Raw genomic sequence first — 27020 nt, 5'->3', positions numbered from 1 at the left:
TGGAGAAACCCTGTCTCTACTAACAATACAAAATTAGCCTGGCGTGCTATTGCATGCTTGTAATCTCAGCTATTCGGGAGGCTGAGGGAGGAGAATCGCTTGAACCCAGGAGGCAGATTGCGGTGAGCCAAGATCACGCCATTGCACTCCAGCGTGGGCAACAAGAGTGAAACTCAGTCTCAGAAAGAAAAATTGCTGTGTGCTTTATAGCTGTATATGCATATAATTATGTCTATCTATATAAATATATATATTTTATTTACTTACTTTGGTCTCTTTTAGGGGAGCATCATGACAGAGTCTCAGATTATGCAAGTAAACCAGCGTGTAAAGGAGTTACTTACTCTGATTCGCTCAGATGCTGTTGCTTTGGTTGATGCATTTGATTTTCAGGATGTGACACTTGGCTCTGTGCTTGGCCGCTATGATGGAAATGTATATGAAAACTTGTTTGAGTGGGCTAGGAACTCCCCACTGAACAAAACAGAGGTAAAAATCCAGTGTCTTTGCACCTTTTTAAAAGTCTTCACTTAAATATTGAAGCAGGAAAGGCCTCTGTAAAGGGATTTATCTGTGAAAGCTCTGAAAGTACCGTGGCCACTTCTGACAGTCACTTTATTCGAGCAACAGGTTCAGAAGGGAACTGGGTTGTTCCCACAGTAACCAGGGTCTTAATCAATTTCAATTTTTGATAACGAATTGAACATTTAAATATATATATAGGCCGGGCACGTTGGCTCACACCTGTAATCCCAGCAATTTGGGAGGCCAAGTGGGCGGATCACCTGAGGTCAGGAGTTTGAGACTAGCCTGGCTAAAATGGTGAAACTCCATCTCTACTAAAAGTACAAAAAATCAGCCGGGCAGTAGTGGTGGACGCCTATAGTCCCAGCTACTCGGGAATTCTCCTGCCTCAGCTTGAACCCAGGAGAACCCAGGAGAACCCAGGAGGCTGAGGTTGCAGTGAGCCATGTTTGTACCATTGCACTCCAGCCTGGGCGACAAGAGCAAAACTCTGTCACAAAAAAAAAAGTATATATACACACACACACAAATAGAATAAAATATACAAAAAGAGAATTCCATAGTGCTCTTTGGTACACCTTTCGTCTAGCAGCAATGACTGTCAACTCGTGGCCAGTTGTGTTTCATCTGAACCTTCATCCCCCTCCTCCTGGGGACTATTTTGTAATAAATCTAAGACATCAGGGCCAGACTCAGTGACGCACACCTGTAATTCCAGCACTCTGGGAGGCCGAGGCTGGTGGATCACCTGAGGTCGGGAGTTTGAGACCAGCCTGACCAACATGGAGAAACCCTGTTTCTACTAAAAATACAAAATTAGCTGGGCGTGGTGGCGCACACCTGTAATCCCAGCTACTCGGGAGGCTGAGGCAGGAGAATTGCTTGAACCTGGGAGGCAGAGGTTGCGGTGAGCCGAGATGGTGCCATTGCACTCCAGCGTGGGCAACAAGAGCGAGGCTCCGTTTCAAAAAAAAAAAAAAAAATGGCCGGGCATGGTGGCTCACGCCTGTAATCCCAGCACTTTGGGAGGCCGAGGTGGGCGGATGACGAGGTCAGGAGATCGAGACCATCCTGGCTAACACGGTGAAACCCCATCGCTACTAGAAATACAAAAAATTAGCTGGGCTTGGTGGTGGGCGCCTGTAGTCCCAGCTACTCAAGAGGCTGAGGCAGGAGAATGGCATGAACCCAGGAGGCGGAGCTTGCAGTGAGCCAAGATCGCACCACTGCACTCCAGCCTGGGAGACAGAGTGAGACTCCATCTCAAAAAAAATAAATAAATAAATAAACTAAGACATCAGATAATTTTATCCATAAATAATTCAATGCATATCTCTGAAAGATAAGGACTCTATAGTAATAACCACAGGCTGGGCACAGTGGTTCACGCCTGTAATCTTAGCACTTTAGGAGGCTGAAGTGGGTGGATGACTTGGGTTGAGGAGTTCTAGACCAACCTGGCCAACATGGTAAACCCCCATCTCTACAAAAATTGCAAATAGCAGCCAGGTGTCATGGCACACACCTGTAGTTCTAGCAACTCGGGAGGCTGAGGTGGGAAGATCACTGGAGTCTGGGAGGCAGAGGCTGTAGTGAGCCAGGATTGTGACACTGCACTCCAGCCTGGGCAACAGAGCAGGAATCAGTCTTGAAAAAATATATATATATACTATTTAACATTACAAACTCTTTATTAGTAGTTCTTCTCTCTCCCTTCCCCACAGGTCCACGAATCTTACAAGCACCTGAAATCACTGCAGTCTAAGCTCTGAAGTATCACGAGGACAAGTTTAATCTGCTCCAGAAAGCACCTGTGTGCAACTCGAATCTGTGTGGAATCTTTTTCGAATTCAAATAGCTATAGAGCAAATGATAAATTGACCCCTTTTTATAAATGGAGGGAAAAAAATGAACAGATTTCAGAGATTAAATGAAAAAAAAAAAGCAGATGTTTTAAGTGCAATTAACACTGAAAGAGACCTGTTAAACCATTCAGAAAAAGCTTAAGAAATGCAATATGACTTCCTTTTGTAATGCTGCTGATCCCAGTAGACTACGACTTTTGATAATTAGCAGAATTTAACTACTAAGTAGTTGATTATTTTCACATTTTAATTGCTAATCACTGGCTATATAAGTGTTTTTAAGCAAAGGTATTTTTGAAGTGGTGTAGAACCCTTCCAAGCTTTCCTGCTTGGTGTTCTACCAGACTTACCCTGGGACCTGGCTTAAAAGCAGGATTGAAGAAAAGGGACTGGGGGAAGGAAACTTATTGGAAAACTTGATGCAAATGAGTTTCTGCTTGGCACAGTCTCTGCCTGCTTGCTCTCCTTTGCTGATGGATTGCGTTTATCCAACTATTCATGCTGGCATTTTTCCAACAAGAGAACTTATTTCGCACAGGCCTCCTGTAGGACCATTGTCTCGTGTAATTAGGAATTTTCCATTTGAAGGATCACTAAATTGTCACAGTAGTAGGAACTGTAGGGAGAGCTCTCAGCTGTAACTTTGGTGACTATATTAACTGGATTTTCTGGGACAATCAGATTTCAAAGATTCTGTCATCTTGGCATAAGCCATTAAAAGCTTGGAGGTTACCATATTTGGCATTTAAAAAATGTCACTTAGGTCATCTCACTCCCAGACGTAGCACAGAAAAACCCTTTGACACAAACCATGTGTTCTGATTTTTGGTTCAGAAAATATAATCATTGAAACTGTGAGGTGTGTGTTTGTTTTTTTTTAACAACTGGGGAAAAAAAAAAACTATGGTTAGAAAAGCGGAAGTTCTGTAGGTTCTATTTCTTACTCTACGTATGGCTTTGTTTTCAGTACATTTCTAGGAGCTTTATCTGAATCGCTAATTGTCCTTTCAGCTGAAATGTAATTTACACAATCATTCTATATTTAAAGATTAAATACATCTTAATTAATTTTTTCTTAAAGTCAATGTAAGTCACTTTGTTGTTGTTTTTGTTTTTTCTTTTTAAAATCTGCGCCGTATGCCTCATGAAACCAGCTGTTCTAGAATCAGTCCTGAGAATGTGGTTTCATTCCTGGAAACGTAACTCCTCTCCTGAGACCTGACATAGTATCTGTCTGTCCTGGGGAACTGGTAATAGGAGACTTTTAGGCTACAGCAGAAATGCTACATATTGACAGAAGCCTTAATCTTTCCACTGGGAGAACTAATTGATAATTGTGTTAAGATTGAAGATTAACCCTGAGTTAATCTCACTTGAGTCTATCTTGACAGTAGTTCAGATTCTGGAAAATGATAAACTGACCTGCTAGATGTAGAATTGTTTGAAAATTAGTGTTGAAATACCTTGTTCACAGATGAATATCTGGGCAGGATCTGAGGGTGTTTGGAATGACACCCCCTAATCCATTTGCATAGATGGGATGTCTTGGCGGGTTTGAGGAGATCATCGACCTGCAGAGCCCCCTTTGACCCAGTACCTCAAGTTTTATTTAAAATCTAAATCTGGGGCCGGGTGCGGTGGCTCACACCTGTAATCCAAGCACTTTGGGAGGCCTAGACTGGTGGATCACCTGAAGTCAGGAGTTTGAGATCATCCTGGCCAACATGGTGAAATCCCATCTCTACTAAAAAAAAAAATACAAAAATTAGCTGGGCATGGTGGTGGCGCGTGCCTGTAGTCCCAGCTACTCAGGAGGCTGAGGCAGAAGAATTGCTTGAACTGGGGGCAGGGTGGTGGAGGTTGCAGTAAGCCAAGATGGCGCCACTGGCTGAGCGAGACTACATCTCAGAAAATAATAAAATAAAATAAAATCTAAATCTGATGTTTGATGCTATTTTTATTAATATTGAAATTTTCTGTCTTGAACTTTATTCAGTATAATCAAGAGTAAAGATACAGTAAACCTCACTGATTTGTACTATTAAGAGAGAAAAAATATGCCACACAATTAAACTTAGGTTTAAATTATGAAGAAATTTAGAATATAGGTTTATTAGATTTAGGGAACACTAAGAATAAAAAAGGAAGGAGTGATACCTGCCTGAGTGGATAAGTGTAAATCAGCTGTAATTACTGCAGTTGTAGCAATAGTTGTGAGTGGCTCCAGTCACTTTAGGAGTCCTTGGAAGTACTTGGTACACATTTGTTGGCTGTACCTTAAAGGAAGTGGCAAGTCCAATTTGTTCTGTCTACCACACTAGACAAGTACAAAGATACATTTTAACCTTGTCTTCTCCAAAATTAGTAGGAATTTTATTTTTTATTTTTATCTTTTTGAGACAGGGTATCACTCTGTCACCCAGACTGGAGTGCAATGGTGGGATCTTGGCTCACTGTGACCTCTGCCTCCCGGGTTCAAATGGTCCTCCCTCCTCGGTCTCCTGAGTAGCTGGGACCACAGGCACATGCTCCCACGTCCGGCTAATTCTACTTTTTTTGTAGAGAGAGGGTTTTGCCATGTTGCCCAGGCTGGTGTCAGACTCCCGGGCTCAAGTGATCATCTTGCCTCAGCCTCCCAAAGTGCTGAGATTACAGGTGTGAGCCACAGCACCTGGCCCAGAGTGAGCAGAATTAATGAGTTTTGTGTGTGTTAGATTTAAGCCTTTTTTAAAAAAGTACTCTCAACCGAATACAAAATTGAAAATGTGAGGTTTAATAGAAATGTGTTGGCTATTTGTAATGGATTCTTCTTGCCCAAGTGTTTGGAGTTCTACTTTATGCTCTGTATTTAAAGATTAGTGACCTCAAAGCAGAGTTGGTGACACAGCCTTTGGGGCCCTCATGTTCTTGTCTTTAGAACATATCACTACTAAGTATCAGCTTATCTTCAGAACATTACAACATTCACTATGTTCATATGCTTTCTGAGAAGTCACCACTTGTAATTTCAGATCATATATACCTTTGCAATGGCGACTTCATTTTATGGTTCCTGAAGTTAACATGCTGGATCTTTTTTTTCCACCCCACGAGTGTCTCACTCTCACCCAGGCTGGAATGCAGTGGTGTGATTGTAGCATACTTTGGCCACCAACTCTTGGACTCCTGCCTTGGCCTCTTCTGAGAAGCTGGGATTACTGGTGCACATCACCACACCTGGCTAATTTTTTTTTTTCTTTTTGGAGATAGGGTATGGCTATGTTGCCTTGGGCCGGTCGTGAACTCGTAGCCTCAGGTGATCCTCCCACCCCAGGCCTCCCAAAGGGTTGGGATTACAGGAGTGAGCTACTGCGCTGGGCCAACATGTTACTTTTTTTTTTTTTTTTTTTTTTGAGACGGAGTCTCGCTCTGTCGCCCAGGCAGGAATGCAATGGTGCGATCACGGCTTAGCAATCTTCACCTCCCGGGTTCAAGCGATTCTCCCACCTCAGCCTCCTGAGTAGCTGGGATTACAGGCACCCACCATCACGCTTGGCTAATTTTTATATTTTGAGCAGAGATGGGGTTTCACTATGTTGGCCAGGTGATCTGCACACACCCCCCGCCACCTCCCAAAGTGCTGAGATTACAGGCATAAGCCACTGCGTCACTTCGCCCAGCCAACATGTTACATCTTCATTCTTGGATTTTCTTCACTGCAGGGCTTTGGGTGGAGAAATGAAACTTTTCAAATGCATAATCTTGGATATCCTGTGAATCAATAATTCTTTAGAGAACTGCGGCTCAAAATCCCTCCTCTACATTTTCCGAGTTATTCCATCCATCTTATTAGGAAGTGAATTAGGTGTAGGTGGTCTGTAACACCTGCACATCTTTTTATACATGTAGAGGGTATGCCTGGGATATACAGGTTGTCTTCAAGGAGTAGCTGCTACTACAGCTAGAGAGAGGAGGAGTGCCAGGAAATTGATGACCTGAGATCAAGAGTCTTGTTGATGTTCTGACTTAGATAAAGGTTTTGATCATTTTCATGAAACAATGCAGGAAAGTAATTTCTGCTGTTTATTTACTGTGTTATTGGAGGATTAGAACAAGTCATACTGTAATGGACTAAAATGACTTTCTATTTTAAAATACTGATGGTATTTTTGGGGGGTTTTTCTTGTTTTGTTTTTGGTTTTTGAGACACTGAGTTGCTCTTTCACCCAGGCCATAGTGCAGTGGCACAATCTTGGCTCACTGCAACCTCCGCCTCCTGGGTTCAAGCAATTCTCCTCCTCAGCCTCCTGAGTAGCTGTGATTACAGGCACCTGCTGCCATGCCCATCTAATTTTTTTGTATTTTTAGCAGAGACGGGGTTTCACCAAGTTGGCCAGGCTGGTCTTGAACTCCTGCCCTCGTGATACACCCACCTCAGCCTCCCAAAGTGCTGGAATTACAGGTGTGAGCCACCGCGCCCAGCCACTGTTTTGCTTTTAACTGTGCACACTTACTAAATTTTCCAGTACTTGATTCCTATGGTCCATGATAGTAAACACAGAAACATATAAGGAACATTGTTAGAGTTACCACATGTTAGCTGTTGCATATGTGCACGTTCCTAGATTCAAGGGTGTTTCTGTCTTAAGTGGGTCATTGGTGGTTTTGGGAAGATCATGGAAAATTGGGGATTTTTTAGACCAAAATATGTTTTGAGTATTTCTTAGATTAGTAAATGTGTGTGATCTTCCACCTTCCACATTCAGACTGCAGACTAGACTTCATAAATGCCTTTTTATTTCCAATTGTTATAGATTCAACTAAATGACTGTATACCTTGGGAGCACATAATTACTTTGTTACCTTTTTCCGCCTTTGCTGTTGTGGCTTGAGTTTGGTTCATACCTGAGAAGATGGCTTTAGCATATGTTGTTACCCAGCCCTGGCTTGATGGTGTCCTGTGGGGGCAGGGGTGGGAGGACGAGGGGCACGGGGCCAGAGCATGTGAATGAATCATGGTTGGCCAGCTGTGACCTGCCAGCACTGCGGGTAAGCCAAACTACAAACCGTTCTTTCCTCTGTGAAATTGAATAAACCTTAATAAAATTCATAATTAGCACATACTAGAAAAAATGTGACGTATCTTTTTGTGGAGTGACAGTATTGGGTTTCATTCTGGCTATACAGCTTTGATTGGATCATTAAACAGGAAGGTCAGTCACTTCCCTCAAGCTTTGGGGTGTGGAATAAACACGGGTGAATTTGTGGATTCACCCGTCAACCTCCCAATATCGACACATTTCTCACGCCTCCGCGCCGGCCACGTGTCAGCCCTCAGAAGTGGGCAGGAGGAACTTTTAAGCGTCTCTGCAGTTCCCAAGAGGGCCTTTGGGCCTGGCTCCCTCTTCCTGGAGAGGCGTTGGGGCAGCTCCTAGCAACGTGCCCACCTCCGGCAGAGGCCCGGCCTCGCCAAGGGCCGCGCGCGGCTCCCTGGGAGCTGTAGTTGCTCACGTCGGCCCCGTCTCCTCTGTGCGGGCGGGTGAGCAGACCGCCGACTACGACTCCCAGGATGCCTCGCGCCCGCCTTTCCGCGGGAGGCCGGAAGGCTGAGGGTGGCAGCAGCGGCTGGAAGCTGGAGGCCTGGCCGAGCTGGGCGACCTGAATGGAGCCGGGGCCGGTGCTGGTCCCAGCGGCCGCACCTCCGGGGACACGGCGCGTAACGGGAGGCTTCAGGGGCTGGGAACATTACAGGCTGCTCTCGGGGACCATATAGGCCGGGCGCTCAGAAGGGTGACGCATTGAGGGGCGCGGAGTCTCGGGACGGTGGGGCTACTCCGGTTAGGGGTCTTGTTTAGGGGTAATCTCGGGATCTGTAAAACGCCTGGCATGGAGTCGGCTGAATAGATGTGGGGACGGGGTTACACTGTAGCCCTTTGGCCTTGGCAAACCACGCCTAGAAAATCCCCATAGTTTGAAGCCGGTACAGGATCGATAGGAGATGCCAGAAGTTCCATGATGTGTTATGGGACACATTTGGACTTGTAGGTCGTGATGTCGCCATTGCAGAGAAAAACACAAAGCCGGGCACGGTGGCTCATGCCTATAATCCCAACACTTCGGGAGGCCAAGGCGGGAGGATCACTCGAGGCCAGGCGTTTGGGACGACCCTGGGCAACGTAGGGAGACCCGTCTCTACAAAAAAAGTTTTAAAATTTGCCGGACATGGTGGCCTGTGCCTGTGGTCCCAGCTGCTAGGGAGGCTGAGATTGGAGGATCGCCTGAGCCCAAGGAGGTCGAGGCTGCAGCAAGCTGTGAGAGCTGTGATCGCGCCACTGCACTCCAGTCTGGGCAACAGAGCAAGACCCTGTCTGGAAAAAAGAAAGAAAGATAGAAAGAAGGCCAGGCGCGGTGGCTCACACCTGTAATCCCAGCACTTTGGGAGGCCGAGGTGGGCAGATCACGAGATCAGGAGTTCAAGACCATCCTGGCCAACAGTGAAACCCCGTCTCTACTAAAAATACAAAAATTAACTGGGCATGGTGGTGCATGCCTATATTCCCAGCTACTCGGGAGGCTGAGGCAGATTCGCTTGAACCTGGGAGGCTGAGGTTGCGGTGAGCCAAGATTGCACCACTGCACTCCAGCCTAGGCAACAGAGCGAGACTCCATGTAAAAAAGAAAAAAGAAAAAAAAGAAAACACATGTATTCAAGTATTCAAGGTGGACTCTGTAGGTAAGCCCAGATAACCCTTGCATTCCAATAACAGGACAGGCGAACACCTGGGACAGAGAGAGGACCCCTCTGACTCCTTCCAGGACATCCTGTAGGTGGGTTTTGGTAAAGTGGAGGAGGGGGAGGGAGAGAGCTAATTGCGAAGAAAACTGTTCTCAATGGGTCAGATTTACTGCCTATGTAAAGGGAAATATTTCCACCGTCAGTGAAAATCGTGTTGCTGGATGTGGTGGCTCATACCTGTAATCCCAGCACTTTGGGAGACCAACGCAGGAGGATTGCTTGAGCCCCAGAGTTCAATACCAACCTGGGTAACACAGTGAGACCCCGTCTCTAAAAAAAGATTTTACAAAGAAAAAGAATATCAAAGAGTAACCAGAGCTCACACCTGCTTTTGTGCTCAATGCTGCCTAGAAAGTAGTCATGGGTGCTGCCTGGGAAAGGGTTTCAGCCTTGGTGCCAGGTACCCACCTCATTTCTGAAATGAGTACTTGCCACTTGCCGCATCAGCTTTCAGGGTAAGGGATCATGGCCACTGCCCTTTTTTCAAGTAATCGCAAAGCTTCAGAAAGCCCGTTAAGTTATCCAGAGCACTTTTTTTTTTTTTTTTGAGACAGAGTCTCACGTGTTGCCCAGGCTGGAGTGCAGTGGGGCGATCTCAGCTCACTACAACCTTCTCCTCCTGGGTTCAAGCGAGTCTCCTGCCTCAGCCTCCTGAGTAGCTGAGATTACAGGCATGTGCCACCACGCCCAGCTAATTTTTGTATTTTTAGTAGAGACAGCATTTCACCATGTTGGTCAGGCTGGTCTTGAACTCCTGACCTCAAGTGATCTGCCCACCTCGGCTTCCCAAAGTGCCGGGGTAACAGGTGTGAGCCACCGTGCCCGGACTGAGAGTACTTTGCTCCTCTTCTGAAGTGCATCCCCTATAAGGAATTTTTAATTTATGGAAATGGGTTTTACCTCTTGAATGGGCAAAGTGAGAGAAGCTTTGATAAACCTTGGATTCATGCTCTGTTAAACCATCTTTTTTTTTTTTTTTTTTTTTGAGATGGAGTCTTGCTCTGTTGCCTAGGCTAGAATGCATAGCATGATCTCAGCTCACTGCAACTTCTGTCTAGTGGGTTCAAGTGATTCTCCTGCCTCAGCCTGCCAAGTAGCTGGGTGCCTACCACCACACCCAGCTAATTTTTTGTATTTTTTGGTAGAGATGGGGTTTTACCATGTTGGCCAAGCTGGTCACAAACTCCTGACCTCAGGTGATCCACCTGCCTCAGCCTCCCAAAGAGTTCTGGGATTACAGGTGTGAGCCACTGCGCCTTGTCTCTCTCTCTCTGTTTTCTTTTTTTTTTTTTTTTGAGATGGAGTCTCACTCTGTCTCCTAGGTTGGCATAGTCTCAGCTCACTGCAGCCTCCACATCCCAAGTTCAAACGAGTCTCGTGCCTCAGCCTCCTGAGTAGCTGGGATTACAGATGTGCACTACCATGCCCAGCTAATTTTTGTGTTTTTAGTAGAAACAGAGTTTCACCATGTTGGCCAGGCTGGTCTTGAACTCCTGACCTCAGGTGATCCACCTGCCTCAGCCTCTGAAAGTGTTGGGATTACAGGCGTGAGCCACGGCGCCCAGCCAAAGCTACATCATTTTTAAGCAACCACTTTAATTTTCTTCATTAGGGAGTATGAGCCTGATGTGGGCAGAATCCAGATGAGCTGGCCAGTGCTGTGAAGGAGCTGCAAGCAGCCCCGAGAGCTGTGAGATGGTAGGCAGAGTTCAGAGTAAGATGCATGGAAAGCAAACATGCCTCCCATCCTGCACCCCCAAAGATCTTGACTGCATGCAACAGTCTGGGGACTGGGCAGCAAGGACCAGGATGGAAACCCTGGAGAAGAGTGACAGGAGGTGGCATTGATACCAAACTTTTGACTACCAAGTTTTCTTCTGAGCCTCTGAGTGTCTGGCTGGAAGCGTTTTTAAGTGCCTGTCACTGGTATTGAATCAGGGGCACAGAATAGAAGGAATTTCCGGTCACAGACATCTCGACTGGGAGGGTTTGCATGTCGTGTCTGGGATAGGAATGACTTCTGCCCACCCATTGGTACCCATCACTGGTTAGTGGGGCTGTGTCCACGCTCTGATGAGTCGGTTCTCAGAAAATACAGGAACGCATAAAGGACTTAACATCTCTAAATGCCATTGGTGCTCCTGCCTCTGGTGACTTGGCAAAAGGCAATGCAATTCATTCTGCATTGCCAGTTTCCACCTGTGTTCACTGTTTGGTATTCTTGATGTGATTTGTTTTTCCCGTTTTAGGCGCCAAAAACCAAGAAGGGATGGAAAGGTGAGTGGAGAGATGGAACATTACCCTTAAGCCAAATATATATCTTTTTCCCCTTTGGTCCTGGAACAATGAAATGTGTGTTTATTTAAATGTTTTTGGGCCAGACACGGTGGCTCACGCCTGTAATCCCAGCACTTTGGGAGGCTGAGGCGGGTGGATCATGAGGTCAGTAGATCGAGACCATCCTGGCTAACACGGTGAAACCCCGTCTCTACTAAAAATACAAAAAATTAGCTGGGCGTGGTGGCAGGCACCTGTAGTCCCAGCTGCTTGGGAGGCTGAGGCAGGAGAATGGTGTGAACCCGGGAGGCAGAGCTTGCAGTGAGCCAAGATCGCACCACTGCACTCCAGCCTGGGCGACACAGCGAGACTCTGTCTCAGGAAAAAAAAAAATGTTTTTGATGAGAGTCTTACTGTTCTTCCCATTTTTCCGTAGGCAGCCTTGGTCTTCCTTTTGCTTCCTCACTGGTCCTCAGAGAAGTTCAGACATAAATAAGATATGGGGTTGTGGAAAAAATCCTTCTCCTTGGGCTCTGTATCCAGAAATATGTGGTTGGGATTCAGGGTGGGAAAGCTGGGGGAGGGAAATGAATTTGGTATTCATACTTAGGTTCCCCCACATGCCTCCATCAGAAAGTGGCCATTGATGAGGACGTCCAGACCACTTCTGGGGGATATCAGATGGAAGGGTACAAGGAGCCTACTTGTCTGAAAGTAGCTTCCATGTGCCTAGAAATCTTGGGCACTCTTCCCAAAGAGCCACACTGGGCTGTGTTCGAGATCTGGAAGACTGATTTTTGGCCAGTGTGTCATGGTAGACAGGTAGAATATAGGTTCTCCTGAAAATCTGCACCATCATTCTTTGAGTTTTTTTTTTTTTTTTTTTTTTTTTAATTAGACGGAGTTTCGTTCTGTTGCCCGGGCTAGAGTGCAATGGCACGATCTCAGATCACTGCAACCTCTGCCTCCCAGGTTCAAGCGATTCTCCTGCCTCAGCCTCCCCAGTAACTGGGACTACAGGCACCCGCCGCCATGCCTGGCTAATTTTGTTTGTTTGTTTATTTGTTTTTGAGATGGCATCTTGCTCTGTCACCCAGGCTGGAATGCAGTGACGCGATCTTGGTTCACTGCAACTTTTGCCTCCCAGGTTCAAGCAATTCTCTTGCCTTAACCTCCCTAGTAGCTGGGATTACAGACATGTGCCACCATGCCCAGCTAATTTTTTGGAGTTTTTTTTTTTTTTTTTCTGAGATGGCTTCTTGCTCTGTCGCCCAGGCTGGAGTGCAGTGGTACCATCTCAGCTTACTACAACCTCGGCAACCCAGGTTCAAGTGATTTTCCTGCCTCAGCCTCCCACGTACCTGGGACTACAGGCGCCCGCCACCATGCCTGGCTAATTTTTTGAATTTTTAGGAGAAACAGGGTTTCACCGTGTTAGCCAGGATGGTCTTGATCTCCTGACCTCATGATCCACCTGCCTCAGCCTCCCCAAGTGCTGGGATTACAGGCGTGTGCCACTGCGCCCAGCCATTTTTTTGTATTTTTAGTAGAGACAGAGTTTCGCCATGTTGGTCAGGCTGGTCTCAAACTCCTGACTTCAGGAGATCCGCCCGCGTCAGCCTCCCAAAGTGCTGGCATAGCAGGTGTGAGCCACTGCGCCTGGCCTGAGATAGTTATTTTAAATTTCTGCCTCAGGGTATTTCAGCAAGGCTTTGTGACTTGTTGCCAGAGACATAAAACATCTCGTGGCCAATGAAAGGAGAGCTAAGCCTGAGTCCCAACATCTGAAAGCTCTGACGCCTTCTGGCGAGTCTCAAGCCTTGAGGTTTATTAAGGGCCACTCTTTTTTCCTCCTGAAGTCATGACAGTCCCTTTTCTGTTCCAGGCTCCATTGATGATTTACTTGGTGACCTTCTAGGGGATGAGAGTAAGTGCGCCTTGCCCAGAATCCCCTAATTTGGGCTGCTGCTGTTGCTTTTTTTTCCTTACTATGTTGCCCAGGCTGGTCCCACACTTCTGGACTCAAATGGATCCTCCCGCCTCCTGAACCAAAGTGCTAGGATTACAGGCATGAGCCAGTACACCCGCCCTTTTTAAAAAATTGAGATATACACGTCTGTAATCCCAGCACTCTGGGAGGCTGAGGAGGGCCAATCACGAGGTCAGGAGTTCAAGACCAGCCCGAACAACATGGTGAAACCCTGTCTCTACTAAAAATACAAAAAAATTAGTTGGGCATAGTGGCGGGCACCTGTAATCCCAGCTACTCAGGAGGCTGAGGCAGGAGAATCACTTGAACCCAGGAGGCAGAGGTTGCAGTGAGCCAAGATTGCACCACTGCGCTCCAGCCCGTGCGACAGAGCCAGACTCTGTCTCAAAAAAAAAAAAAAAAAAAATTGAGATGTAATTTATATAGCATAAATCCATGCCTGTAAAGTATACAACTCAGTGGTTTTAGAATATTCACAAAGTTGTATAACCATCACCACTACCTAATTCCAGAACATTCTCCATCACCCTGTAAAGAAGCCCTATGCCCATTAGTAGTCAATTTCATTCTCTCCTCCCTCCAACCTTAGGCAACCACTTATTATTTACTCTCTGTCTCTATGGATTTGCCTATTGTGGACACCTGACATAAAATGGAATCACACAGCATCTTACTTTTTTTTTTTTTTTTTTTTTTTGAGACGGAGTCTCGCTCTGTCGCCCAGGCTGGAGTGCAGTGGCCGGATCTCAGCTCACTGCAAGCTCCGCTTCCCGGGCTCATGCCATTCTCCTGCCTCAGCCTCCCGAGTAGCTGGGACTACAGGCGCCTGCCACCTCACCCGGCTAGTTTTTTGTAGTTTTTAGTAGAGACAGGGTTTCACCGTGTTAGCCAGGATGGTCTTGATCTCCTGACCTCGTGATCCGCCCGTCTCGGCCTCCCAAAGTGCTGGGATTACAGGCTTGAGCCACCGCACCCGGCCTACTTTTTTTTTTTTTTTTTTTTTGAGACAGAGTTTCGCTCTTGTTGCCCAGGCTGGAGTGCAATGGCACGATCTCGACTCCCCGCAGCCTCCACCTCCCAGGTTCAAGCAATTCTGCCTCAGCCTCCTGAGTAGCTGGGATTACAGGCGCTCACCATCACGCCTGGCTAATTTTGTATTTTTAGTAGAAACGGGAGTTTCTCCATGTTGGTCAGGCTGGTCTCGAACTCCCAACCTCAGGTGATCTGCCAGTCTCGACCTCCCAAAGTGCTGGGATTACAGGTGTTGAGCCACCATGCCCGGCCAGCATCTTACCTTTACATCTAGCTTTTTTTTTTTTTTTGTAACAGAGTCTCACTGTGTCACCCTGGCTGGAGTGCAGTGGTGTGATCTAGGCTCTACCTCTGCCTCCTGAGTTCAAGTGATTCTCGTGCCTCAGCTTCCCGAGTAGCTGGGACTACAGGCACACACAACCACAACCAACTAATTTTTGTATTTTTAGTAGAGATGGGTTTTCACCATGTTGGCCAGGCTGATCTTGAACTCCTGGCCTCAGTCACCTGCCTCAGCCTCCCAAAGTGTTGGGATTACAAGTGTGAGCCACTGTGCGTAGCACACATAGCTTCTCTGATATAGCATGATATTTTCCAAGTTTTATCCAAATTTTATCCACACTGTAGCATGAATCAGTACTTTATAACTTTTTTATGGCTAGATAATGCTCCATTGTGTGGATAAATCACATTTTGTTTATCCCTTCATCAGCTGACGGATATCTGAGATATTTCCACATTTTGGCTGTTATGAATAATGCAGTTATGAATGTTGGTGTACTAGTTTTTGGGCGGACATGTGTCTTCAGTTCATTTGGAATTCCTGGACCATATGGCAACTGCATGTTTAACTTTTTGAGGAGACTGCTTTTCCACAGCAGCTGTGCCGTTTTACATCCCACCAGCAATGTAAGAGGGGTCTAGTTCCTCTACATCCTTGCTAATACTTATTTTTCTTCTTTTTGATTATTGCCATCCTAGAGGGTGTTTTTTTGATGTGCATTTCCCTAATGACTAATGAGGTTCAGCATCTTTTCATGTGTTTATTGGCCATGTGTATATCTTTGGAGAAATGTCTGTTCAGATTCTTTGCCCCTTTTTAATTGGGTAACTTGTCTTTATCATTGAGTTATAAGAGTTCCTGGTAGATTCTGGATGCTAATCCATATTATTTGTGTTTGTGTTGGTCTGTTAAGGAACATGGTTTCATGGTCATGTAAAGCTCACCAGGGACAGAGAGACAGGTTTCCCCCGCATGGTCCCAGAGAACCCACAAAGCTCCTGTCACCCAGGCTGAAGTGCAGTGGCGCAATCTCTGCTCACTGCAATCTCCGCCTCCTGGTTCAAGCGATTCTCCTGCCTCAGCCTCCTGAGTAGCTGGGATTACAGGCACCCACCACCACACCTGGCTAATGTATTCCAGCCTACAGTTTTGGGCTGTGGAAAACAATTTTCCTCATGCATTTCCTTGGGGTTCAGTTGGGTTGGGTTGGGTTGGGTTGGGTTGGGTTGGGTTGGGCTCTTCATTTGGTATTTGGCACTTAGGGTTGACTTCCTCCTTGGAAATGTACTACCCTCTCTCCCATTCAGGTTTTCCAAGGGGTGACATTGGGACCTGCCTATGGAGCCAGATTTCTTCCTCCTAATACAGAGACAGCTTGGGAAGGGAGCTTGCCAGCCTTTGCATCTTGACTCCAGGTCCCTTTAGCTGAATGACACGTTTTCTCTTTTCTTTTTTTCCAGTGACACTACCTGAGAAGCCTGTTAAACTAGCTTCACATACCAGAGACACTACAGGTGTATCTCAGATGTTCCCTTCTTCAAAGGCTAGAACAAAGTAAGGGCAGGGTCGGCCTGGGTATCCACGACCTACTTCAGTTTAAATGCTCTTTGCCCCTCCACCCCCACTTTCTACTTCACACTTGCTCACCATTTTTTTTTTTTTAAGAGAGTCTCTGTCGCCCAGGCTGGAGTGCAGTGGCACAACCTCAGCTCACTGCAACCTCCGCCACCCCGGTTCAAACAATTCTCCTGTCTCAGCCTCCCGAGTAGCTGGGACTACAGGTGCCCGCCACCACACCCAGCTAATTTTTATATTTTTCATAGAGATGAGGTTTCACCATATTGGTCAAGCTGGTCTCAAACTGACCTCAGGTGATCCGCCCACCTCGGCCTCCCAAGGTGCTGGGATTACAGGCGTCAGCCCCTGCGCCCAGCCTATTTTTTTTTTTTTTTTTTTTTGAGATGGAGTCTCGCTCTGTCGCCCAAGCTGGAGTGCAGTGGCCAGATCTCAGCTCACTGCAAGCTCCGCCTCCCGGGTTCACGCCATTCTCCTGCCTCAGCCTCCAGAGTAGCTGGGACTACAGGCGCCCGCCACCTCGCCCGGCTAGTTTTTTGTATTTTTTAGTAGAGACGAGGGTTTCACCGTGTTAGCCAGGATGGTCTCGATCTCCTGACCTTGTGATCCGCCCGCCTCGGCCTCCCAAAGTGCTGGGATTACAGGCTTGAGCCACCGCGCCCGGCCCAGCCTATTGTTTTTAACAATTTGTTTTTTTGTTTGTTTGTTTGTTTTTTTTTTTTTTTTGAGACGGAGTCTTGCTCTGTCGCCCAGGCTGGAGTGCAGTGGCCGGATCTCAGCTCACAACAATTTGTTTTTAAAGCAGTTCTACTGCTAACAAAGTTGAAAATCACTGCATCAGGAGGCTTGTGACATTCCTTTAGCACCTCTGTTCTCCAGAGAAATCTATCCGAGATTCCTTGGGCTTTCTAAGCCACTCTTCCCCTTTTTAGTCATCCAGTGCCCTTGGATGCACGTAGGGGCTGATGCCTCCCCTTTGCAGGTCCCTCCTGGGTGATGATGTCTTCAGCACCATCGCAGGCCTGGAAGAAGCTGATGCTGAGGTAAGCCTGGCCATTTCCTACTCCTCCACCTCTCTGCCTATCCCAGAAACAATGAGATGGGTGTTGTTGTCAAGGGGCTGCCCACAGAAGGGTTTAGAAGTCCCTGCAAAGTCACTTTGTTCTTTCTTTCTTTTTTTTTTTTTTTTTTTTTGAGATGGAGTCTTGCTCTGTTGCTCAGGCTAGAGTGCAATGGTGCGATCTTGGCTCACTGCAACCTCCACCTCCCGGGGTCAAGCAATTCTCCTGCCTCAACCTCCCAAGTAGCTGGAATTATAGGCGCCTGCCACCATGACTGGCTAATTTTTTTTGTCGTTTGTTTTTTTTTATTTTGAGACGGAGTCTCCCTCTGTTGACCAGGCTGGAGTACAGTGGTGCGATCTTGGCTCACTGCAATCTCCACCTCCTGGTTCAAGCAATTCTCCTGCTTCAGCCTCCTGAGTAGCTGGGATTACAGGTACCCACCACCACGCCTGGCTAATTTTTGTATTTTTAGTAGAGGTGGGGTTTCACCATGTTGGTCAAGCTAGTCTCAAACTGACCTCTTGATCCGCCCGTATCGGTCTCTCAGAGTACTGTGATTACAGTCTGAGCCACTGTGCCCAGCCAAAGAAAATAATTTTTGTATTTTTAGTAGGTAATTTTGTATTTTTAGTAGAGACGGGGTTTCCCCATGTTGACCAGGCTGGTCTCAAACTCCTGACCTCAAGTGATCTAACCACCTCAGCCTCCCAAAGTACTGGGATTACAGGCGTGAGCCACTGTGCCCGGCCATCACTTCGTTTTTAAAGCAAAATAATGCCCAAGGGCTGCCGAGTGACTCAAAGCAGAATCCTCTTTCCTGTAGTAAGATGAGTGGAAAGGAGAGCTCCCTGAAACGGCTAGAGCCTTAGATGTTGCTCCTTTCCCCTAATAAACTCCATAGCTGTCCATTGGCATGGGTGGGAAGTAGCAGAATTCCGATGCTGGATGGAAGGGTTCTCTGCGGTTGGAAGGGGCAGGAATGGCAGTGCTTTCTGAGTCTCTACAACCAGGCAGGTTTGGCTTCAAACAACTGCCAAGCCCAAGCAAGGAGAACAAAGCCACCCTTCTGTGTAAGCTCCGTTGGCTGTGTAAGCTCCTGACGCGCCGTCTGCCCTAATAGAAGCAAGGGGCCAGGACCCTGAATTTTATGGGGCCTTGACTAATGTGCCTCCTAGTCTGTGTCCTCACCCTCCTTATGGACTTAGGTTTCAGGTATCTCAGAGGCAGACCCACAGGCTCTGCTCCAGGGCATGAAGGTAAGGAAACAGCTTGCACGATTCTTAGAACTGGGGGTGGGTGGGGTGGGGTCATGATATTTTATACCAAGGCTTCATTCTCCCTCTAATTTCTCCCTTTACAACCTGTGTTTCTGAGCCCTTCCTTGTGCAAGCATGGAACTCGTCTGTGAGCCGTTGGCCTTCTCGTCTTTCTGGGTATCAACCAGTGTTGCTGGTATATAGAGAGTGGAGGGTGCCACAGGCCTCTGGGGAAATGGGGCCAGCCCTACTCGGAGGCCTACCTAGCTGGGTCCCCTCACTTCCACCTAGAGGACTGTCTCCTCTAGGGAAACTGTCTCCTGTAATGCTTGTTCTTAATTTTTCTCCATATTTCTCTCCACATCCCCTGCCAAGCCCCCTTCAATACTGCTGTCTTCTCATCAGATCAAGCCCAGCACCAGTCTTTGCAATGGATTTTTAAGGCACAGATTCTGAATAATTTGTAAGGACGTAATCTCTAGCTTGGCCTAGGACACCTTGTTCTCTCTCTCCTTCCAGCCAGCAGCACCCTCCTGTCTGACGCTTGGGGGTTTGTGTCCCTTTTAGTTAACCCATTTTACCAGAGTCCCTAGGACAAGGCCACGCTTTTGGTTACAGCCCTGTGGGGCTCTTGTTTTTGTTGTGTTTTTTTGTTTTTTTGGTATTTTTTTTTTTTAGAGACACTGTCTCATTCTATCACCCAGACTGAGTGCAGTGATGTGATCTCATTGCAACCTTACACTCCTGGCCTTAAGCGATTCTCTTACCTGGGCCTCCCAAAATAATGAAATTACAGGCATGAGGCACCACACCCGGCCCAGATTCAGCTTCTTTAACCTCATCTTGAAATCTTTCTCCTCAAAGGCCAGGCACAGTCAGTCACACCTGTAATCCCAGAACTTTGGGAGGTCGAAGCAGTAGGCTCGCTTGAGCCTAGGAGTTGGAGACTGCAATGAGCTATGATCACACCACTGCGCTTCAGCCTGGGTGACAGAGTGAGACTCTGTCTTCAAAAAAAAAAAAAGCCTGGCATGGTGGCTTACTCCTGTAATGCCAGCACTTTGGGAGACCGATGCAGGTGGATCACTTGAGCTCAGGAGTTAGAGGCTGCAATGAGCTATGATTGCACCACTTCACTCTAGCCTGGGTGACAGAGTGAGACTCTGTCTTTGTTTTATTTTTAATTTATTTTATTTTTTTTTGAGATGGAGTTTTGCTCTCTTGCCTAGGCAGGAGTGCAGTCGTGCGATCTCGGCTCACTGCAACCTCCAGCTCCCAGGGTCAAGCGATTCTCCTACCTCAGCCTCCCAAGTAGCTGGGATTACAGGCGTGCACCACCACGCCCAACTAAATTTTGTATTTTTAGTAAAGACAGGGTTTCACCATGTTGACCAGGATGGTCTCGATTTCTTGACCTGGTGATCCACCTACCTCAGCCCAAAGTGCTGGGATTACAGGCATGAGCCACTGTGCCCGGCCAATATTCTGTCTAAAAAAAGAAAAAAAAGGAAAGCTTTTTTCCCCAGACCAGCCACCTAGGATCCCTGGGCATAACCCACAAGTCCTCTGACTCAATTTTTGATGCTAACTTTGAGTCTCATCCCAGAACCATGAGCTGGACTGCACTCCACCCCACCCTGCTTACCTTTAGTTCCATTTTCTTTCTTCACTCACTGTTTTTCTCAATAGTTTTTGCATTTTCCTTTGTTTTCTCACAATTCTGCCCCTGGGGTGCCATCAGCCCATCTCTCTTGGGTGGAAGTCCTCACCCCCTTATCAGACATCATCCTCTGCCTTCCCTCCCTGGTTTTCTAGGACCTGGACGGCATGGATGCTGATATCTTAGGTCTGAAGAAGTCTAATGCAGCCCCTAGCAAAAAAGCTGCAAAGGACCCTGGGAAAGGAGAGCTGCCCAGCCACCCCAAGCCTGCAGGGGGGTCAGCAGCCAGTGAGAAAGGTACATGAGAGACGGCTCCTCGAATCTGTTAGGGAGACTTTGAGGATGTGGAAGATGCTAGTAGGAAGTGTTTGTGTCCTTGGGTTTTCTCTGTGCAAGCTGGAGAGGTTAAGAAGCAGTTGTGCGTGTGTGTGAGTGTGTGTGGTGGGGTAAGGGGACAGCTTGAGTTTCCTCCCTTCCTCGAGCTGTTCCAGGCCCTCTGGGTCCAACATGGGCAACTCCTGGAGAAGCTGTGTGAGTTAAAATGGAGAACTCTATGGTAGCCTGTGCCTCTCCTGAACCCATGTCTCTGGAGTGACTCATGATGAGGGAGCGGAGGTAGCTCCTACCACGTTTCCCTACCAGAAGCCCATGGGAGAACTGGAGACTCCTCCCTTGGCTGTGCCCATGGCCATGAGCCCTCAGCTTCCCAGGAAGAAGTGTACCCCATCCCAGAGGTCCCAGTCCATGGTATGGGAGGAAGACTTTGGCCAGGAGAGACTCAGGCCTACAACCTTGCCCTCTGCTTCCTGCAGGGGGCGCCATATCCACCAAGAAGTCACCTCCGTCTCCCAGCAGCTCTGGGCATCAGAACAGGAGGTTTTCCTCTGAAGGTATCATAGGCTCCTGTCATGCCTCTGGGACACTCTGGTTTGGGAGTGGAGCAGCCTGGGTACACTTTCTGGCCCGAGGCCCCGCTGCTGCCTATGTCACATGGGGAGCAGAGTGCTGGTGCCACTGGTTTAGTTCCTCATGAATTCATGTCGGGACCAGTTATATTGTATTGGCTGAGATATTGGGGAACTTACTTGCAAAGACCTTAAAGCCAGGCATCAAACTGAAGATTTTCCCCAATATAGGAAGAAGCCCCTTTCCCGTCATGAATGTGTGGACATTTTATATCTCTTTTGATGCTTGAGGGACATTTCCAGAAGGCCTTGCAGCCTGCAGAGTCAGAGGCCCCACGGGCAAGCCTGCAGCAGGCCCCGTAAGCCCAGGGCCGCCCTCCGACTCCCTCTCCCCTTGCCCGGCCTCTGGAGTCCCTGTTGCCCCAGGCCGCACCCTCCAGATGCCAGGGGGCTTGTTTATGTACTGGAGCAGCCACAAGTCTTGACTTGAGCGCTGCTCCCCAGTTCAGGCTTGCTTTTCCTCAACTAAGTGCTGTGGTCTGACCTGTGCTTTCCCTTCTGCTGTGAGACTTGGAAGACCCGTTGGCAGGACTTCTCTCCTATGATGAAGAAGGAATCACCAAGAAGCCGCCTGTGACAGAGAGTAAAACAGCTTCTGACAAGAGCCCCAGCACAGTCAGAGATCAAGGTAGGGTGGAGTGGGCTCATTTCCCATCCTGGAGGAAGGCTTTATTGGCAACAGGCTAACCAACCTTTCTGGAGCAGAACCAGAGGCCTCTCCCGGGTGGGGACCAGAGGTGTAAGGTCCAGTACAAAGAGATCATCAGCCTTTAGGAATAGGGAGGTAGGATGTGTGAGTCTGAGAGTAGGCTGGAGGAATTGGGTCCCGTGACAGACCGGGCAGGTCTAAAGCCTGTCGTCCTACCCAAAGGTGCAGAGAAACCATCCCCCAACCCATTCAGATATCACAGCTGAGGGCAAGAAGGCTGTGGACATTGGGCCTTGGTGTTCTGTCTTTCAGGTCCCTCTATTCCACTAACTCCTGGAGACACCCCCATCCGAAAAAGAGAAGAATTGTTTGACGATGGGGATGACATCATGGCCACCTTGGGGTTTGGAGACAGCCCCAAAGCAGAGAAGAGGCAGATGGGAGACCAGTAAGGATCCCTCTGAGTAGGCCGGGCTGCTGCCTAGGCTGTTGCTTCAGGTTCAGGGAAAAGCTGGTGGACGGGTACTGCAGGGGTCCCAAGAGCCCCTCATACCCACACGTTCCTGCCGTGTGTCCCGTCCTGCAGGGAAGGGCCTCGCCCTGCTCGCTCCACGCTGGATGAGCTGCTGGGTCGAGGCACGGCCACCAAACTCCTGGCCTGCCCGGGCACAGGGGAGCACAGGGAGTTCAAGCTAGACAAGAAGTACCAGAGGCCACAGGGTAAGGAGGCTTGCGGGGGCCGCGACAGGATGGGAGGGAGGCCTCTAGATCAGGCTTTCATTACAACCTGTAATAAGAAATCAGCCTCACATCCTGATACACACATGTAATTATACACGTCTGTAGCTGAGACAAAAGCGTCATGTAATAATACTTACCGAGACCACTGTTCGTGCTCGGTCGTCTATGATTGAGATGCTGTTTGATTTGGAAACACACTGACTGTGACACATTAAGCTGGTTTCTCGGCCCCCTCATGGGTAGCAGCTTGCATCTGAAAAGCACTGCTCTGGCCAGTGTTTCTCAAAGCATCGGCCCACAGGCTGTCTGCTGAGAATCGTTCTTGTGACACACGCAGCTCGCTGGACCTGACCTCAAGGGATCCTGGGGCAGGGCCCGCCTACTGCAAGGCCACTGCATCTTTCTGGCCAGTGCCTGAGGTGCTCCCTTCACAGCAGCTTCCCTCTGCTTGTCTTACACAACAAGCTACCAAATTCAGCTGTTGTTAGAATTTTGTAGCCGCAAATGAGCTCAGTTTCCCCTACTCCAGATCATGATCACAGGCTCCTTAATTCACAGAGAGTGAAGATGCATGGGCAGACGAGGACTTCACCTTTGGAGCCTATCAGCCCACCGTGGGCTCCTCTGAGGGCTGGCAGTCCCGCAGGCAGTCTGTCAGGTAAGTGGGGCCTGCAGGAGGCCTGGCCTCTGAGACAGATCGTCCACTGGGAAGATAGGCCCCTGCAGCTGGCCCCTGTCCCACCCAAGAGTCTCGTGTGGGAGGCCACAGGGTACAAGGCCCTCAGCTCTGTGGGTGCTGGAGGAAGCAGGAGATGGCCTGGTCTCGCCAGCCCAGACAGAGTGGTGGAGACGGCCCCAGTGGGAGCCCCCATCCCAGACACTGCTCAGGTTCGCCAGTGCCCCACCCAGCCTCAGAAGGAAAGGAGCAGGTAGGCCTGCCTCCACCTAAAGTCCCTGAAATCATAAAAGGCTGTAATGTCACTCAGTCTTCCCAAGGCACATACATCCCGATGGGTAGCAAGACCTCTACAGTGGCCTCTGCAGTGGCATCTCAGACCCTGCTTCCCAGGAACTCTGCTGTTGAACCTGACATGACAATTCGGACAGCGTGATCCTCGCAGTTTACAAAAAAAAATTAAAGCAGTGATAGGATTTTCTGAGTCTGGAGTTTTTTTTCCCAATATATATTTTAAACTTTCGATTTTGAAGGCTGAGGCAGGAGAATAGCTTGAACTCCAGAGGTGGAGGTTGTGGTGAGCTGAGATTGCACCGCTGCACTCCAGCCTATGCAATAGAGTGAGACTCCATTTCAAAAAAACACTTCAGAAGTTGTAAGAACAGCGCCGGGAGCCCCTCTCATCCTTTCCCAGGTTCAGCAGTTGTTCCTATTATGCCAGGTTGGCTTCTTCAGCCTCTTTCTATCTGAATAGCTCTGTGCATCCTGGCATTTCTTCCCACACCCAGTATGTTCTTAACCCTGGGTACCTGCTGCCACTGGTCAGTGACAGATGAAGGCCACGGCCGAACAAATGAAGTAACTGTTGTTGGAAAACCTGGAAACCACTTAATCCAATTTATTGTTCTTTTTAGACAGAGTCTCACTCTGTCACCCAGGCTGGAGCGCAGTGGCATGATCTCTGCTTACCGCAACCTCCACCTCCCAGGTTCAAGCAGTTCTTGTGCCTCAGCCTCCCAAGTAGCTGGGATTACAGGCGCGCCCCACCACACCTGGCTTTTTTTGTGTGTTTTTAGTAGAGATGGGGTTTCACTGTGTTGGCCAGGCTGGTCTCGAACTCCTGGCTTTAAGCGATCTGCCCACCTTGGCCTCCCACAACTCTGGGATTACAGGCGTGAGCCACCATGCTCGGCCTGATTTTTCTTTAGACCTGTGTGCCCATGGCTGTCATTTCATTATGTTCCTGTTCTCTGCGGGGAGAACTGTCCCTGGTTCATGTGATGGAAGTCAAGATCTCTGTACTTCGTTGTTCTACAGACAGCACGTGGCCTGCCACATAAGCCAGTCCAGGAGCCACTGCTTACTGGGCCTCAGCTGACCATGCAGGGTCCCTGGGCATCGTGCCGCCCAGCCACAGGCTGCTAGGGGGCCACTGGGACTGGCTCCTTCCCCTGCCTGACACCCTCCTTTCTGTTTTGAAGTAGGTTCTTAGCAGACAGTGGCCCAGACCCCAAGGGAGAACCAGGCTCCAAACAGAGCCCTCCAGCTGCTTCCAGCCCCATCCAGCCCAGGAAGGGAGGAGCTGACTGGCTAGGCCTCAAGGACGAGGACGTGGACCTGCTCCCTGCCTCACCCACCAGAGAGGCCCGTCGGGAAAGCTCAGTGCCTGCCACGCCCTCGGTGCCTGCTCCTGCGAGCCAGCACTCCACACCAGCTGGGCTGCCCCCCTCCAGGGCACAGCCACCAACCGAAGGGGCAGGGTCCCCTGCCAAAGCCAGCCAGGCTTCCAAGCTGCGAGCCTCCAAGGAGGAGGAAGAGGAGGACTGGCTGAGACATACCCTGTCTCGGAAGAAGTCCCAAGGCCTGGCCAGAGAGCAGCGTGCTGGGGCCTCTGAGGGCCTGAGTTTGGCGGGGACAGTGGGCCATCCCCCTTCTGGCAGGTATGGGCTTGGGCTGCTGTGGCTAGTAGGGGGAGGACTGGCTGCAGACTTGAGGATCCCCTTTGCCCCTTCACCTGTTGCAGCCTCAGTCGGGAGTTGGGGAACAAGGCAGGGCAGTGTGGGCACAGAGGCCGTTTCTTGGCTTTGCTACTCTGCCTTTTGGGCACTGCAGAGAGAGCCTCTGGCTCCCGGGCTTGCCCCAGGGACACACCCAAGAAGGAGCGCTGTTGACATTCATGCCCTGACCGCCATGGGGACAGGTGCTAACTTGATCGGGCAGAAGACAGAGGGTACCCGAGGTGGCAGACACACCACTGCCCTGTCACAGCGCCCTCAGGCTGGAAGCCCCAGCGTCCAAACAACTAGTGCTTCTGCCGACTCCACTGAAGTGAATATGGCGTGTGTGAGACGAAATGTCCCTGTGCTCTTTGAGAGTATTAGAAGAGACACAGTGGCCAAGAGGCACCTCCTGGAGAAGCCCCTCTCCGTGGGGCAGGATAGCGAGTGACCTCTGAGGGCAGGAAGGCACAAGGGGCCGGCAGGCTGGGGGAGTCCAGAGGAAGTGGTGAGATGTGCTATGGCCAGAGCCCAGAGTAGTGACCTGGGGAATTTATGGCAGCCCAGGGACATCACCCAGTCCTGGGGTTGATGTCAGGAGGGCAGTTTTGACTTTGACCTGAGGCCAAGGGGAAAGCTCAGGCCAACACAGAAGAGAGCCTGTCTCTTCACTGACCTGTGAGCCGAGAAAGAGGTGGAAATAATGGGAAAGGGAGCCAGCCAGATTTGGAAGACTGAGCAGAACCTTAATCTAGAGCTGAGCCAAGTTAAGTGGGCTGGAACAGGGCTCTGAACTTGAACTTGACTCCAGCGTCTACACCATTTCCATTGTCACTGCTTGGACCGTGTCCATTCACTGCGCCACTGTGGACACTGAGGCAGGAAGGGGGTACTTGAAGGGAAGAGACACCCTGAAATCGCAGGAGCTCAGATGTGGGAAGAGAATGCCCCAAGATGGGATGATGGGAGCAGGAGGAAGGGCGTCCACGAGCTTCACATGTGAAGCCGGTCCTGAGACCCATCTTTATCCAGCCTGACCTGGGCCTTCTGTCACTTTCACCTTGAATGCTGCCTTTCCTCAGCCAACCTGTCACCAGCACACAAGGACTTGAGCAAGCAGCTGCTGGAGGGAGCTCCGGAACAACCGCACAAGAAAGACCGTGTGTCAGGCCTGGTGACTCGGGGTAGGCCTGGGCTGTGGGCTGAGTGGGAGTGAGATCGTGGTGGGCAGCACAGGCCTCTGTCCTTAGAGAGGGACACAGGCTGCTCACCCTGCCCCATCCCCATGCCTCACACAGAGGCTGCCCACCCTGCCCCATCCCCGTGTCCCACACAGAGGCTGCCCACCCTGCCCCGTTCCCATGTCCCACACAGAGGCTGCTCACCCTGCCCCATCCCGTGTCCCACACAGAGGCTGCCCACCCTGCCCCGTTCCCGTGTCTCACGCAGAGGCTGCTCACCCTGCCCCATCCCCGTGTCCCACACAGAGGCTGCTCACCATGCCCCATCCCTGTGTCCTCAGGTCCCCTGTGACTCGGAACCATGCTGCCTCAGCACTCCCTACAGGTTCCCCAAAGAGAGGGCCAGCCCCTGAAGACCTCTCGGCCACTGGTTTGTTTTTTGTTTTCTGCTTCGTTTGTCAGTTTAACCCTGGGTGAGGAAGAGGTGCTTTGAGCTTCCTTTGGGGTCC

General features: G+C 49.2%; 2 protein-coding genes across 11 annotated transcripts in view; both read left to right on the top strand.

The window, feature by feature from the left end:
• Positions 1 to 3480, top strand: part of ACOX1 (acyl-CoA oxidase 1) — a 36889-nt gene extending 33409 nt beyond the window's left edge. The window contains 2 exon segments of the mRNA XM_010387550.2: positions 283 to 489; positions 2250 to 3480. Coding sequence (XP_010385852.1) covers positions 283 to 489; positions 2250 to 2297 — 255 coding nt within the window. The 3' untranslated portion in view covers positions 2298 to 3480.
• Positions 3481 to 8968: 5488 nt separating this feature from the next.
• Positions 8969 to 27020, top strand: part of FBF1 (Fas binding factor 1) — a 31985-nt gene continuing 13933 nt past the window's right edge. For 3 of the 10 annotated variants that reach the window (XR_750567.2, XR_004055141.1, XR_004055140.1), the window contains exons 1-16: positions 8975 to 9197; positions 10778 to 10863; positions 11415 to 11442; positions 13328 to 13369; positions 16208 to 16301; positions 17305 to 17365; positions 18592 to 18642; positions 20458 to 20599; positions 21115 to 21192; positions 21776 to 21895; positions 22229 to 22364; positions 22503 to 22636; positions 23216 to 23315; positions 24815 to 25273; positions 26413 to 26514; positions 26853 to 26941. Coding sequence is in view for 7 of the 10 variants with exons in the window: in XM_010387558.2 (XP_010385860.2) it covers positions 10861 to 10863; positions 11415 to 11442; positions 13328 to 13369; positions 16208 to 16301; positions 17305 to 17365; positions 18592 to 18642; positions 20458 to 20599; positions 21115 to 21192; positions 21776 to 21895; positions 22229 to 22364; positions 22503 to 22636; positions 23216 to 23315; positions 24815 to 25273; positions 26413 to 26514; positions 26853 to 26941 (1639 nt within the window). In the remaining 3 variants the exon portion in view is untranslated. Of the gene's footprint in view, positions 9198 to 10777; positions 10864 to 11414; positions 11443 to 13327; positions 13370 to 16207; positions 16302 to 17254; positions 17366 to 18591; positions 18643 to 20457; positions 20600 to 21114; positions 21193 to 21775; positions 21896 to 22228; positions 22365 to 22502; positions 22637 to 23215; positions 23316 to 24814; positions 25274 to 26412; positions 26515 to 26852; positions 26942 to 27020 lie in introns of those variants that run through there. The other 7 variants (XM_030923997.1, XM_010387556.2, XM_010387558.2 and 4 more) reach the window with 6 other exon arrangements.

Source organism: Rhinopithecus roxellana, chromosome 19 (genome assembly GCF_007565055.1).
Source record: "Rhinopithecus roxellana isolate Shanxi Qingling chromosome 19, ASM756505v1, whole genome shotgun sequence".
Lineage (NCBI taxonomy): Eukaryota > Metazoa > Chordata > Mammalia > Primates > Cercopithecidae > Rhinopithecus > Rhinopithecus roxellana.
This window is presented reverse-complemented; position numbering and strand designations above follow the sequence as displayed.